We start from the raw sequence: 16,551 nt of genomic DNA on the forward strand, positions 1-16,551 counted from the left end.
CGCAAAAGACCTTTACACATATACGCTGGGGTGTGGTAGCTCAGGATAAAACTGACAACACTACCGCGTTCACATTGATTTTGTATCGTGAAATATGTCGGATATTAAAACGCCTCCTTGCGATCATTATTGCAATGCAGCCCCCAATGCAGTTTTGTGAAGAAACGCCGTGGCTACACGTCACAGCTTACTTGTTCTAAAGACCAAACAAAACAACAAAATGCAATAAATAGATATCTTAAAAGCCAAATATGTATTCCTCGTCCGGCATTTACCAAAAATGTCTCGTTGCTCTTATCAGTTCCATACCTCTGTCTATAGAATATCTGTTAGAAGTTGATGTTCTCCATCACACGTTATGTGTACTACCATATCTGGGAGCCAAAGGCCACCCCACCAAGATTGCGTCCCCTGATTGCTGTTTGGAATTCAATCATGTCGTTCATGTGGGTAGATGTAAATTGGAGTGTGTCCCTGGCAGGTCCTACTCTGTCAACTTGTCATTAACCTCTTCTGGGTTTACCATCAAACACCCGCCACCGAGACTACCCAATCAAACCGACTCGTACAATATTGTTATTGACCGATCCAACGACATGTTGAAGCATCTGGGGACAAATTGCAATCTTGGGGAAAACGTTAGATTGTAGTGGATCAGAATTGTCGTAGTGCATTGAGTTTGAAAATCAGTACAAAATGCTGTAAGAAATAAGATGTAACGAAATGTGCTTAATCCGTTCTGTCTTATATCAATTATTTACGCCTTCATTAAAAAATACATGTTGATGGAATGTATTTAAAGTCATCGTTTAAATGATTTGAGCATTAACATAGATCCAGTTTTGATCAATATATGTTTCAAATGGTAAAACAACGACGACATCTAGCGGTCGGACTACAAGAGGAAGTCCTGTTATCATCGGCACCTGATAGGTTGATGTAAAATGAGAAAGGTGACAGATTTGCAGAATCAATCTCAACTGACATTAGATAGCACATGATGTCATGATACTTGCACCACGGTGGCAAGGAAAAACGTTAATGGTGTTCGAATAAGCTTGCAATTGTGTCTACACAAACTGTTTTCACTAACGTTTACTGAAGCTCTTCTCTGCGATAAAGATGTTCAGGAGTTTACACCAACGTGCCTCTCTGTTCGTTTCTCTTCCCTAAATGAATATAGCATCACCAGGGACGTCATTAGACAGGGATCCATCAATGAGTCGGATTTGGGACGCCCCTTCGCAATATTACGTATTACGTGTTTTTACATTTTACCTGGAGCAATGGAGATTAATACTGGCATGGGCTGAGGTAAATCAATATACAGGGATTACTGGAGCAAGGCAAGACCTTATGTTTAACATACACTACTGTTCGCGTAGGGTCGGAGTCGCTACGGTCTCTGTCACTCAATCACAAACATATCTCTGGAGTAGTTATGAAAGTGGCATATTATGTCTTTTCTTACATGTTATTTCTTACATGTATGTGGCAAACACGCACGCACACACAGTCATTCTCTCTAACACACACGAGCATGCACATACACACACGCATACACACAACCACATACGTTGTGGATACCAGAACGGATGAAGTTACTTCATGCTCTAAATACTGCTTGATCACTTTTGTCTATTTACATGTAGATAGCTTGTCTTCGACAGATCCATTCATCACTAATTTGGACCAAACAATGGTTTGTAAACTAGTACTATAGTGTGGATCAAATTCTTTCATATATAGTATTACATACATATAACCAGCAGAACATGATACTTATCAGACCTACTAGCATAATACAGATATGACATGCGACAGAGGCCAAAAGTGAATAACAGTTTTCCAATTTCACGGAACATTAAGACATCTTTTGAGTTGCATTTGATCCTGTATGAAAACTCTAGATCTCCCTTTTTTTCATGGAAAGATATCTTGAAACTTAAACCGGTATTGTTTTCCTCCACGAGAACATGAAATAATTCTGAAGCAACCATATGTACTCACGAGTTTAGGTCGTTGCCTCCAAAGAGCTTCCTCCTGAAGTCTTCTCCAACTGATCGGCTCGACCACCTTCGTCCCTTCTTTTCGGGTCTACTTTTGCGGCCGCTTTCGCGGTCTTTGTCGACTCTGGAAGCTGCTTTTTGTTGCGGTTCCTTCCATTGCTGCTGCCTTCAGATTGCGCCATCGCGGACCCTTGGCCAGACGTAGACCCTACTCCGTCACTCTCAACGTCAAACCTGATCTCAAAACTTTCCGTGTCCACGGAGTCGCCATCTTTGGAGCTGGAGTCGTCCCTCTGTCCTACAGAAGAAGAAGAGGAGCGTAACCAGTACCGCTCGGGTGAGGAATCGTATCCCAGATTCTGCGACATCTCAGTCAACGCCACACACACACACAGACGGTGTAAAATGCTGATTAAGACTATTCTTAACTGCACTTGTCTCGAAAGTCTCGTAAGATGTTTTAGCACCGACCAGGCTGGACTGTTAACGCACTGTAGTTATGGGTTATTCTAACGAGAATGCACCTTCCACAGACACGGTCTACCAGAGGTGACGGACGCCCCAACAGGTCGGACAATCCCGCGGAAGCGACCCTCATTACCCCCGGTATTACACACCATGTAATAACGGAACATACACATCGATGGGGTCCCGATTGGCCGGCACGGGAAGTATGGATTTTTATGAAACACCTTTTGGTAAAAAGACTCAGCCCTACACAACCTCACGCCTCAGTTTACCCAATCGTGATTGTCATGACCAGGAGCAAACATACTCCAGGAAACAGTTCGTTTTTATCACACCGAACGAGCTTATGGGGAGTAATACAAAATTTTGTGTAATGGAGGTAGCTGTTCGGCACATTATACGGTAGTATACGCCAGGTTCAAATAGAAAATTTGAGTGCCCACCTAAGCATCATTGACAGCTATGTACATCACACGGACCGACAGCTTCATTACCTGTTTGCTGCGTGCAGAAATCACGAGTTGTTAAACTAGTGTCTTGAACTTGACATCCGTTACACTGTCTTGAGTAATCAGTTAGGTACATAGATTACTGCACTTAAGTACCGTGCTTATACAGATATATACTGTACAAAATATAGATATATATCTTCGAATAATAAAACACCTTTGTTCAAAGACACATTTCTATCTATATGAACTGTAGAAATACTGTAAATCTGTTCAAAGTAAACTCACCCATGTTCACCATCGGCATCATAAGCATCCGTGGATCAGGTTAAGTCATGTTTGAGAGGGCAAAATTCGATGAGTTGAACAAGTCTTCTCCAGTGTACGCTCTATGTTGCACTATGTCCGTTGAACAGGTTGGTATTACTTCATCGATGGCTGGATAAGGTAGTTATCATAAGTTGGGTTTCTTGTCCACTGGGAGAAAAGAGATACCATTGCTACGTTCATGTACTCCTTGGAATCCGGACGTTACTGTTGCAGTAGAACCAAAAGCATCAATGGAAGGTTGTATGTTTCGTAGATGTCTTGAAGCGATACCGTCCGGGCTATCAAATGGCGCTGGGCATCAGAGTGATTGGAGTGATTGAAAAAGTAGAGTGTTAGAATCAATCGATGCCTAAAGCACTGTGTATGTAAGTCAATCAGTTCATCACAAACAGTACTCAAATCTAACACATCAGCATGTACTGGCCGTACAGAGTAAGACCAGGTTAGCAGACGTCGGCCAGCCTGTTCATGAAATCGCTTGGTATTTTCAATCTGTAAATGATATCGATATCAAACATTGATGTCGTATTTATTATCATTAATGGGAACATCACACAGTATTATGTCCCATAGAATTTTCTTCACAACTCATTTTACTTACCCCTTCCCCACCCTACATACTGACCCACCTTTAGGCAATAAGGGCAGTTCAATTACTACCAGTACTTGGAGTACGTCGTAAAGTGTGTGTTTGGGATCTTGAGGCTCATCGTTTCGTAATGCCAGTCTCCGACCTGATTTATGTAGAGAAAACGTCATTAGCTTCAAATGGCATCGCCAGGATTAACATCACGGTAAGGATGAATTAGGTTTATTAAACACGTAGTGCCTGTGCGGTACCAGATAAGCAAGTATATTAAAAACGTTCAAAATAGATGAAAACTCTGTACAGCATGTACAAATGTAGTCACGTCTTTATTAAAAGAAAATCGAGACAGGTCCTCACTTAATTACTTTTCCAATAAATTGCCAAGAGTGGTGTATGTGGTGAAGGCAATCATTTTAAGTACAATATCGCTAGTTTCCTAACAAATTGTGGGTTACTATCACTGGCCCTTTTCTAATTTACATTAACCAGTGCAACGTACATCTAATAGAACTAAGTCCTCTGAACACTCGCCTTATTTATTTACTTCATTTTCATTGGTTCCCAGTGAAATTGAATCATGTTGCTGATTAAAAGCCCTAAAGTAATTTACACCTACCATAGTCATTACAGTACCTTACCGCTTCATCATTTTCCTGGATCTATGGGACTGGCCCAAAGGTGTTGACCCTAATTAGTTTCGACAACATTAATAATTACCAACATGGAAGTTACGTCACACCTCGCTGCAAGTTTTGCATAGCCATACGTCTGTCGTATCACCTAGCTCAATTCCTAGAAGTGGTCATTTGGCTTTGCAGTGAGCAACGTCTTTAAAAACAACTTTGCCGGGCGAGTGCAGAAAGACCGTGTCTCATTTGGGTGCGTTAAACCATAATATGCAAAACTGGTGCAAATGTTATAACAGTTTGGAGAGTAATCATATATATTATGATGTTTTGATTTGATTAGATAAAATCATGACTTTGACTAAGATTTCAGATGACGTGCTACGATGACAGCCTATTATAAATCTCTGACATTAGAAGACACCTCATAAATGATAGAACTTCTACTTTTTGCTGAAGTATTCTTGAACGAAAATAAACCACTATGGTTTGCTTATACATCATAGTAAATATCCCGACTTTACAAATGAAAAGAATGAAGGAGAGTGTTTCTAGGTGATAAGAATGTCCTTTGGGACCCCCGTATCAATCAACCACACGCCGATACGAAGAAGCTTGAGAGTAAGTACTCTTACCACTCTAATCAGTGCAATGGACATCTCGTGTCGGCACTATGGAATATGGTGTCTTCTTGCCCTGACATAAAACACTATGATTTGACAACTCCTTTTTCTCACACGTATCCATTGTAAAATGGAGCACTGTTACTTTCAGCAAACCATGCGTAGGCGTGTCATATTTAGCAGAAATATGGCCATGGTAAGTTTGGTGCTGACCTATGCGTGGCAAGTAAGCTTTCTACACAGCACCATTCGTGAGAACAAATAGCACGTTCTTTATAATCAATATTTTGCTAAACTAGACCGATGGATGAACACACAGAACCAACATAGACCATGTAACATGAAATGTTACCTGTGAGAACCAACTCTGTGATGGTGTTACCGGAAGAATGCCATATCCAGACGTCGACGTGAAACTTCAGAATGTGTGAACTCCTCCGCTTTCTTCGGACCCATGAGTGCATAATAACGCCTTGCATGTGGCTGGTCACTCAACATGATGAGTAGACGGAGTATTAGTGCGTCTGTGTCTCTGGGTCATGGTATGTTGACAGTCTTAAAACAAGACACAAATTTCTTTGACGGCAACTTGCTCTGAGAATTTCAACGCATACATAAAACAGACTAATAGTCCCAGGATGTCGCATTTAAATACATCCCAGATCTTGTCTATGTCTCAGTAGATTCATTGGTGACCGTATTTGCTAATCAACTGTTCAAGGTTTGTAAAGGCCTATGCAAATGTCAGTAATTGTCTGAAGGTCTATTAAAGTATTACGATGCGAGTTTGCAAAGATTGGATATTGCTGAAATAAACTTATCTCTCTTGTTTTGATGTAGAATGCTGATTGACGTATAATGACACGTGGTTTTCGTGTCATTTTGCTTTTGCTATGCTTGGTTAGTTTTCAGGTACTTAAGCTTCAGTTGAATGCATGGAAACACGTTGAACATATTTGATCAGTGTACTTCAAACTCCACTTAACCCAGCGTTTAACGGTCCCGATAGCATCACTGTGTGCCCAGAGGGCGATAACGTGTAAGATGTGTACCTGTAAAGGTAAGTCACTCTGAAACAGAGGCCATTCAAAACGTTGGATTAGTAGATAGATAGCACGACGTACTCTCCGTTAAATGCTCACTCTATATAGAGTGCTGTGTTAATAGTCCTACTGAATCTGGCGTTTGGGACCAATTGCAATTAAAGTGAAGATGCTTAGATATGAGTTCCCATTGAGCTTCTACTTAGATCTACGTCAAATACTGTGCTTCACTCTACCTTACATCTGCTTCCCAAACTAACGGCAAAACAGCTAGACTTCTGCTAACGTGTTCCTGACATCGTGCCAACGTAAGCTCTCCCATGCATGTGACGGACTTTACCGGCCGTGACGTGAGCTTGTCGATGTGGGTGAGTGTTGGTGGCCTGAGGCAGGTGATGGTTTCCAACATCGACCTGCCTGCGCTAGCCTGGTATCCAGTCTATCGTGGTTGGGGCAGACTTTCTTCGGGGCCCTAATAGTTTTCCCCCGTTCAGCTCAACAGACCGCCTGGCAGGAGTTTTGCACGCCAGGAGTGGGACTAATCAAACTCCCGCCGTGAAAAAAACCTACCGGGGAACCAAGCTCTGGCAGTGCGGGGAAGAGCTTCAGCAGCCCCGAAGAAAACCTGCCCAAACCACGATAGACTGCATACCAGGTTAGCCTGAGCTGGCGACCAGCCTGTTCCTCCTCGCCTGGAAAATTGACCCTCCTCCCGCCTGACCACCTGTTCCTGGTGCGGTAATGAGTGCACGGGCCGCGGTGTGGTGGCAGATACACGGGCGGTGGGTGAGAGGGAAATGAAACGGAGAGGCGGTCGATATACTGCCTACCGCCGGGAAGTGTTGAGTGATAATATTAAATTCCATGGAGGTGCGGAGATGATTACATGCGTGGCTACACATAAGGGATGTCACACATTTTTATGTGAATTCCATCAAAACTAGGGCATTTCTAAACAATAAATCGGACATTTCAATTAAACAGAACAGAGGGAACAAACAACAAGAGGCGATATCTTTGACGTTTCGTATAATGAAAGTTCGCAGTGGATAAAATTTTAGCTTTTACATCAAGTATCAATAGGTACTAGTTCCCAAATGAAAGCACTGAAGAAGTCATCGAATCATCCATAACGACCTGTTCTGATAGCGATGTACATGTGTTAAACGATTACAAACCACCCAGCTGAACGTGAAGAGCGGCAAACCGAACAGCCACACCCGTGCAACTTCCCATTATATTTAATAGTTCCGAGCAATACAAAAGAACAACTTCGAATTCGTGCATGATATACGTTATTTCCTGTAAGTCAAGCACACCAAACAAGATGTGAAGCAAGTCTCGCTGGTTAGTGTACACATTGCACTAGTGGTGATCATTCTAGTGAATCACTGTGTTCTACCAAAATTAGTTAAAATTTTGCACTTTGTCCACACATGATCAGGTTCAATGGCCAGCGTTTCGAAATGTGCGTCTAGTTGACAACATCATATACAGCAGGTCTATATTTCACAAAAAGTCTCTGTCCTCGGCAACTTCTAACTTTGGCTGTCTGGCTAGGCCTCAGAAAAGCGTGTTGACTGTGCCGTCTGGCCGCGGTACGTGGAGTAGATCTCCCACGACGACAGGGCCGACATGAACCGGAAGAAGATGCACAGAGGGGCGACAAACCGCGTCACCTGGTACCACTGGACCTGTCCGTAGTACCCGTACTGTACCGGGGTAGACTCCGCGTCTTTCAGGTCTATGAAGCTGTTCAGGACCCACAGTCCCACGTTGGTGACGATGAGATAGGTCCAGACTTGGAACTTGAAGACGCCGGATGTCTCCAAACTCTGGAAGACAGGCCTCCTCCTGATGGCTGTGATCAACAGAGTCACCTGCAGCCACACCTGGATCATGTTCATCGCCACGTCAAAGAAGAGAAGCGGCGCGATGACCCGTCGGTAATCATCGCCGCTGCCTTCGTACCACCCGGCGAATGCCGACGCGAACCCGAAGTAGTCGTAGACGAAGAAGCCGATGGCCGCGATGACCAGGAGTGCGTCGTTCTCTCCGTACCCGGTCCAGACGAACTCGTACCGCTCCATGGTCTGGAACCCCAGCCAGCACGCGGCTATCATGGACAAAGTCACGAAAATCTTCACTACTAAGTACGCGATGATGTACCTGTCGTAGTTGACCTGATCCTTCAGCAGTATGGCCAGCACCAACAGGAGAGCCGAGATGAGGAAACCCGCCATGAAGCAGGTACAACCTCCCGGTTCCTTGTCCGTCCCGCCCTGAGTGAGAAGGGACGCCCGGCTGGGGTACGAGGAGGGAGGGGGGCTGCGGGCGGCTAACGTGGACGGCGCCTCTGCCACGTTTGAGGCAAAACTGATGGTTCTCTCTCCCATCCCCATCCGCGATGAGTTGATCTGGCCCGAGTCCTCCACGATGACGATAGTAGGTGACAGCGGCCTGGAGTGACTCCCTCCCTCATCCTTCTCGGGTTCCATCACCGTGACGGAACCGTCCACTGAAGACTCCACCAAGTCGTCGATGTCCACGGCGACATTGTCGTACGCAAGGTATGACGAAGGGCCGGGGTCGACGTTAGATATTCTCAGGCCTTGTTGTGCATGCCGTGCGGTAGGCGGGAGCTGTGGACGGAAGGTACCCAGGGTAGCCCCCGGGCGGACATGTACGTGGTCGTCTTCAGTCAGCGGAGTAGAATGGGCTTTCGGTAAGCCGACAGCCGCTGGGAATGAACAAGAAAAAGGCGAGGTTAGTGTGTAGAATACGTACTGGGTGATGTAAAATTATAAGTCAAATAACTTAACATTACTATTTCAAACTATCATGTGGGTTTAAAAGCTGTACATGTATATAGCTTTCAGCCTGCAAAGTTTTTCAATGGGCCGTTGAAATTTAAAGAACGTCAGGCCATCTCTTTGCGTGTAGGTTGTGCACATAGGTTCACAAAAACAAATACTTATAGGAGGTCTGAAATCATCGAAAGACCTCAAAGCACGGAGAACATGGGGGTCAATAAATCAGCTCCAACAAAATAAACTGATTCTTTAGTACCTGATGGAAGCTCCTGGTACCGCCCCTCCTCTTCCTCCGCCTGTTCCTCATGTTGTCTCTGTCCTCCTGGTACCTCATTCTCAGATGGTCGCCCCAGGGTGCCTTGGTCTACCTTGTCCCTGACCTCTCGCAGCTCCACACTCTGCCCCCCTCCCATGTCGTCCAACACCCGCATATTGGCCCACATGCCATACAGGATACCGGAGGCCAGCAGGGCGTATTCTGTCGTTTAGAAAATGACGAAAAAATGAGTATGAAACATTATTTTCTACTTTCGCATTAGCTTTGGAGTCTGCTGAAGATGCCATCCATAAAATTGACTTGCTGTGGCCTAATGTAAATTTAGGTGGAAAGCACTCTGCTTTTATTATACGTACTAATTATACATACATATAGCCTTATATACACATATTTACGTATATATAGTATGCTACAATAGAGAGGAATTTGTGAAGCACACGTACTAGTTATCACACGTCAGATTGCCTTTAGTGTGATGTACAATGTATAGCTGAATCAATAATAGAAGTAACATTGGAAAGTTTCCAAAACATCTGCACCTTTCCCGGTCATGACTACAGGCACGTACGGACCCCGATCATTACCACATTATTAAGTGCAAACACATTACACCCCGGCGGGCACAGGAAAGTTCAAATAATCAATCTCACTAACCTAGCGTGAATGGATACAAATAGGGCTCCACGTCTGTCAACAGGCGGTGTTGGTAGGTCGTCCTTTGTGTGCACTCCGTGGCGTGGATTGTCGTGTTGCCATGGCCCGTGCCATTCCCGGTGGCATTGTGTGTGAAGTCGCTCGTGCCACCGCCCTGGGTGACCGTGTTGGCTACCAGCGTGTGAACCCAGATGGAGATGTCTCCCGCCAGGACGAAGAAGAACAGGTATCGGAAGAGCGGCGCGCTGTGGAAGGTCGCGTCTGAGAACTTCCTGAGGAAGCCCATCTGACAGAGCACGAACAGGAGCTTCAGGACGTGGAAGACGAGGTTGACGACATCACTGTCGAACGTCGGCGTGGCGTCCAGGCACTGCGCAATGGCGTTGACGCTACAGCGTTAAGAAAGCATATCAGTGGAAAGTGTATTAGTCCTGCTTTATGGAAAACGTAGAGAAAGACCGACTAAAAACATCGTCAGAATTTCAACGTACTGCGTCAAACTTTCCAGTGTTTTCCGGATTATGAGTCTCATTTCGTTCGCTTATACAAGCCCCTTAAAATCGTGAAAGATAACGCATAACTATGGAAAAGAACAAACTGCAAAACACTAAATACAGCTATCAAAAATCATGATTAACGAGAAATATGTACAAGTTTATGATCTATATTACATACCTAAAGATGTCCATGAGAATGGTGCCGGCACCGAAGGCAAAGATGCCCAGTACCGTGAGTTTGGAGGACAGAGCGGTTGGTGACGTCGGCCCGGCTAGAGACGTGTCTCCGTGTGACGTAATTCCGTAGAACACCCTATAAAAATTCATTTCAGCAAAATGTTAATAAACACGTGTCCTACATGAGTAATACACGAAGTAATTCAACCATAAACCGTCGACTGAAAAAGTTGTTTCTACGTGCGACGCTCTTGGCTCGTATGTAGGTCAGATTCTACCACAGATTAATCTCCAAGCAGATCATACGGTTGCAACGCAGTATACATTGTCCAGAGTGTCCATGGACACTCCTCAGGCTGGCCAATGAATGGGTACTACCTTGCGACCGTACACATGTATCTGCTTGCAGGCTAGCGACCGTATGATCTGCTTGGAGACTAGCGACCGTATGATCTGCTTAGAGATTACCACAGATGACTTACCTGTAGTTTTTATAACAACAGAAGAATGACAACATAGCGATGAGACCCGGCCCCACACACAGGATCAGGACGATCCTCACGGTCTGTGTGGTGACGGGGAAGACCGTCCCGTCGGGCGCCAGCGCGCTGGACGTGGACAGGACCGCCGCAAACGCTACGATGTTGACCAGCAGGAGAACTGTGGAGATCCGGCCGTCCTGTTGGGAACGCCTGCTGTCTCCCGTTACCAGCGGCCACAGGCAGGCGGCCAGGCAGGTCATGTCGGGCTGCTGTAACGCGATTGAGTCACGGAAACCAAATCAACTGCTACCAGCTGAGGAATCGTTCAGATTGCGACTGTAACGGCCGAAGCACGTAGGTCCTCTTGAACTTAATTCCCGTTAAACAATAGTTTGTAACGGTCCTTTGGATGTTGACGACGGCTTTGAACTTTTTAACTTCCACCAACTTTCTCAAGACATATCCTCGTTGTACAAGGTGCCCCAGGCGGAGGTTTTAGTTTTCTTGTAGTTCATCACTCAAACGCGGAGGTTGGTAATACTTTAAGCATGAAGGTATAGCGTCACAGCCAAGTGTTGCCACGGCAATGTGACAAACACGTCACCCGTCAAAACACACTTTTCATTGTGGTGTTTTGCTGGGACCGGGGGAGAAACATTCACTACAACTCAGGGAATGAACCATGGAAAAACAAAATTTCATCCTCTGAAATAACACATCTCTCGCACCAACTTTTTTTCTAGAGTACCAAACTGGACAAACACTATCTTCAGTCGGCATCACTACCAATACCAAGTGAACAGCCCCTGACTGAGTTAAATCTTTAAGTGATTACCCCCGCCTGAAAATAAATCACCGAACAACACAACTGTGTAGTAACCGCATTGCTACCACATTGCCCCGCAACTGGATTAGCCTGACATTATTGTTTGCACTGCGTTAGTTTACCTTGGACTGTAGCCAACTGCTTCTTTGGCAAATTCAATTAACGATTAAAGTAACTGCCAGTGCTACCATGTGCGCATTGTTGCTAACTGTAGTACACCAAACATTTCTGACAACTATTGTCCACTAATATTTCAGTACTGTTACCTGCGAGGCCGTTCTTTGTGCCTGAGCTTAGGATGTTCTAAACATTCCTGAAGAACATTACCAAACGTCTGTAAAGATTCTTTTGTTACTTGTAATTTTAAATATTAATTAATTAAATGCAGAGGTCAATGACCTTTTAACAATAACAGCATTACCCAATATTGTTTGGGTTCACCCATATTCAACCAGCCACAGAGTACTGACTCTAAGATAGATAATCTGTTCTGTTGATCAAGAGATCGGACAGATCATTCACAGTCACTTGTGTACACTGGAACTTTATGGAGATCTGTGGGATAGTTTTATTTCCAAACTTTTGTGGTAATACTTTGCCACAGCACCCTTTAATACAGCCACAAACTAAAAAGTCTTGCTTTTTAGTATATACATTGTATATGTATATATTTAACAGACTACTGAGAAATTAAATTACAGCATGATTATATATACATAGTTACAAATCATTTGCAAGATAGATATAGTTAGCAGATATCACTCATACGTTTCTGTCATATGTATGGACAATACATTTGAACATGTTATAGAGCAGACTTCTACATGAATGCAGCTACTTCTTCATTGTCTTCTTTCTGGAAGGGGGTCCTCATAAGGTGGTAGCCTTGCTACTACTTCTTTTGCTAGTGTTCTGTAAGCTTGTGCCTGGAGAGATAAAAAGAGAGAAAATTTAAGCAGCATATACCAAGTTGCCAGTCAAGACCATAGTATGTTCAGGACAAAAGATACAAAAACCAGAAGTTCTGCTGCAGTACCAAGGTCAGCCACCATATTTGGCCTTTGTCTTCCTAAGACTTACCAGCATACCAAATATCATCACAATCCATAAAGGCGTTTTAAAGTTATGCTGACTACAAATGTGCAGAAACACACACACACACACACAGACAGACAGACAGACACACCAAAAACAATCATCCATTTTTCATGGAGGTAATAAGAGGTGATACTAGTAGCTAGCTGACCTGAGGACTTTCTGGCTGGGACACTGTGACAGGCTGGCCACTGTCCGATGTTTCTCTGATACTGATGTGAAGGGGTATGTCACCTGCAACAGTAACCAGGAACTCTTATCTGTACCTGTCAGTCTTAATTGGAAAAGCATCAACACCCACACAAACACGTCTGACCAGTTTGGTGGTCCAACAGCATCTTGTGCACGACAACACTAGCAGCTGTAGTTCAACCAAACATCACAAGGTGGTGCTCCTACCTGGTTGCCAGCCACTGACTAGTCAAAATTACACCAACCAAGGGTAAAGCATACAGATATTCTATAGATCAATTGTTAACATATCATGTGGACATCAGAAGTGATTTCCTTTAACTGACTTTAAACAAAAGGAATCAGTCACCTATAACTTGTAGTTCCATTTCTTCAGCTACTTTCTTGGCTCCATCCTGTCCAAATATGTGTGTCTGGTGTCCACATTTTGGACATTGAAACACACTCATGTTCTGTACAAGACCAAGCACCTGTGGAGACAAAGTCTGGACTGTTACTGATTTTACATTATACAAGCTCATAGCTTTGATGTGCCACAAAGTAGGAAGATCATCTATGAAATGTAAAACCATTCATTTGTCTAAAACATTGTACTGATTCAACAATGATTTTCCTTGATGACTGTTACTCACTGGAACATTGACTTTTCTGAACATTTCTGCTCCTTTTCTAGCATCTAGTAGGGCAATGTCCTGGGGAGTAGACACAATTACAGCACCTGAAAAACAACACAATAAAGCAAATCTTCAAGTGCCAATGAAAGGCAGTGTTAAGATGAAAATGCATTTACAATTAACATAAAATATTCAGATACTTAATAAACAAATTCTTTAGCCCATGCAAATGTATGCACCATCAATAGGGATGTTCTGTGACATGGACAGTTGAGTGTCTCCTGTCCCTGGCGGCATGTCAACAACCAGGTAATCCAGAGGGCCCCAGCACACCTGCAAAGGTACAGAACAATACATCATTATATAATTCAATTGCTTATCATGCTATTACATTACTGTCTTTTGCAAATTTATACCAGAATCTATGGTTCCTCTCTGTCAGTCAGTCTCAAAAGACTTGGATGGTACAGTTCCTTTACAAATCTTAGCTTAAAATCAAGATACAATGGTCACAATGCCATGATACAGTCTTCCCATCGGTAACATTTTAACTGTAATTACTGATAGTGTCTAACCTGTCGGAGAAGTTTCTGTACAGCAGACATGACCATCAGTCCTCTCCAGACCAGCGGGGACTTCTCATCCACCAGGAAACCCATCGACATGCTGGAAGGTTAACAAGTTGTGCCGTTATGGGGATAGGTAAAAGGTTATAGACAACAATGGCAAAGGGCCCATAGCTTTTTACCTACATATGTTGAAATGGTTTACTGTTTTTCATCTGGATGGAAGTATTTAGCAGGTGGGTAGGTGGGGTAAAGTGAATTGTGTATGTTGATTTTGCGCCCCCTGGTGATTGACCTAAGTATTGCTGTAGGTATTAAAAAAATATCTGTACTCATCACCACTCTTTAAATGGGGATAAATCATACCTCACAATCTGTTCCTTTATATCTTACTTTATGGAAGATTTCAACATAAGAACATAATGTAGTTTAGACTTACCATGATATACCAAAGTTGACAAGTGGTTTCATCAGATTTTCTGAAGAAAATAAGCAAGGTAAGAGATTCAAAATTCAGATTACATTCTTAACAAAGTATGAAGAACTAAAAGGAATAACAAGAATGGAAATTATGTTAACTGTCACACTTATACTTACGTTTATTGAGTTCCGGCTCCCCTGATAGGTTCATCATGCGAGGGATGGAGGGTCCGTACACATCAGCATCTAACAACCCTACAGACTTACCCTGTAACCACGGGCCATATACAGTCATATGTCATGTACATTTGTAATACACAGGGGTAAACTGTAGCTATTAGCCTAAACATTCTGTTAGCATAATAATGAGAGATCATCGGTGCATCATCTTACTAGTACAAATGTATATAGATAATGTGCATTCAACAAAAATACAATATTGAGATGATCACCAGTGTGTATACTTCACCTTGTCATTTGCTGAAATGGCCAATGCTAGATTTACTGAAAGGCAAACAGACATGCTATAAGTACAAAACACATTACATTAAATGCAATTTGTGATTAAATCTAGAATGGCTCCTTTAACAGATCAGAGGGGTAGTGGATACGGGTCTTAATTATTACGCATTATGCTGAATTTTCGCTGCCAATTACGAATGACGTTATATCATGGAGTACACTATATGGATTACGTTTTTAACAAGTGCATAAATATGTTGCATATAGTATGAAAATGACCAATTACATGTATATTGTAACGTTATGTGTTACGGCTAATGTACTGATTACAGATTAACTTGATCTTGGGTGACTGCCTACGGATTACAAAGACTCGAAAAGGCCTCACAACGCCTTCCAAAAAGGGCCTATAACTTATAAAATCCTCCCTCACCTGCGGTTGTTGACTTCCCCACCCCACCCTTCCCAGAAGCCACCACGATGACCTGCTTGACCCCAGCAATGGGGAGTTTCTTGGGTAAGCCTCGCTCCATCAGCCTCTGTCTGTGGTCATCCTGTCCTGCTGTACCGGCTTTGGGAATACCCTGGAAGAAGTATGAACAAGTCACACAACTACTGTAGATGTACCGTCACATCATTGTGATAACATGTGCGCATGCAATAGTACGTACATATGAAATAATACTAAGTTTTCAAGCATCGTGTTTCGATGTAGCCAATAGATTTTTCAGCAATAAGCCTAATGATACCTGAACATTGTTTGTTGTATTGGAGGGTTGCCTACTAAATACTAGTAAATGACCCGTAAATATATGAGTGACTTGATAGAAAGAAATGTATTTGCACTCTATTATTCTGCACATCTTGTTAATCAAACAACAACCAGTGATTATGCAGTTTTTATCTAGACTTCTAATCTCGTAGGAAGGAGAATGATTTTCTTACGTGAGTCTGATCGATCGTTCAAAAGAAGTAATTTATTACTATTAAGAGCTCATATGTGCATATGGACATCATGCATATGTGAACCTCATTAGCAGACGACGCAGCATGCACAAGCACTGTTTTTCTGTTTCAAATAAATGCATCACACCACAAACATTGTCTCTGGTTTCTTCCCAACACCAGTACGTACCAGCGGGTTCTCGTGGGTTGAAAACGATACCCCAAACCACAGAGGACGTTGTTTTTCTGCCTTTTTCACTAGGAGGGAACCAAATTTCTTCAAGATCGCCGCCATTTTTGTTTTGCAGCTCTCGCGATACTCCGCGAGATTGTGCGAGAGTATCTGGACGCGCCAGATACCTGTTCAGGGGGGTCAGTTTTGTTGTAAAATATC

At 43.3% G+C, this 16,551-nt stretch overlaps 1 protein-coding gene and 1 pseudogene across 1 annotated transcript; both read right to left on the minus strand.

Moving 5' to 3' along the window:
* Positions 1 to 2,006: 2,006 nt before the first annotated feature.
* Positions 2,007 to 11,892, minus strand: LOC109465922 (annotated as a pseudogene).
* Positions 11,893 to 12,632: 740 nt separating this feature from the next.
* LOC109466077 (iron-sulfur protein NUBPL-like) lies at positions 12,633 to 16,452 on the minus strand. Its single transcript, XM_019763684.1, has 11 exons — positions 16,348 to 16,452; positions 15,646 to 15,796; positions 15,220 to 15,254; positions 14,928 to 15,018; positions 14,770 to 14,809; positions 14,340 to 14,430; positions 14,004 to 14,097; positions 13,783 to 13,868; positions 13,500 to 13,620; positions 13,110 to 13,192; positions 12,633 to 12,789 (listed from the first exon to the last, which is right to left on the minus strand). Exons 1-11 carry the CDS (start codon positions 16,450 to 16,452, stop codon positions 12,706 to 12,708), a joined length of 981 nt encoding a protein of 326 aa, XP_019619243.1. The 3' UTR covers positions 12,633 to 12,705.
* Positions 16,453 to 16,551: the final 99 nt, after the last annotated feature.

This window comes from Branchiostoma belcheri, unplaced genomic scaffold (genome assembly GCF_001625305.1).
Source record: "Branchiostoma belcheri isolate BF01 breed outbred unplaced genomic scaffold, Haploidv18h27 scaffold16, whole genome shotgun sequence".
Taxonomy (NCBI): Eukaryota; Metazoa; Chordata; class Leptocardii; order Amphioxiformes; family Branchiostomatidae; genus Branchiostoma; species Branchiostoma belcheri.

What these genes read in the sequence shown, in the direction of transcription:
- LOC109466077 (XM_019763684.1), bottom strand. Translation starts at nt 16,452, where the DNA reads ATGGCGGCGATCTTGAAGAAATTTGGTTCCCTCCTAGTGAAAAAGGCA. An exon ending in CAACCCACGAGAACCCGCTG is followed by an intron (nt 15,797 to 16,347) that starts GTACGTACTGGT and finishes TACTTCTTCCAG; the next exon opens with GGTATTCCCAAAGCCGGTAC. An exon ending in TCAGAAAAGTCAATGTTCCA is followed by an intron (nt 13,621 to 13,782) that starts GTGAGTAACAGT and finishes TTGTCTCCACAG; the next exon opens with GTGCTTGGTCTTGTACAGAA.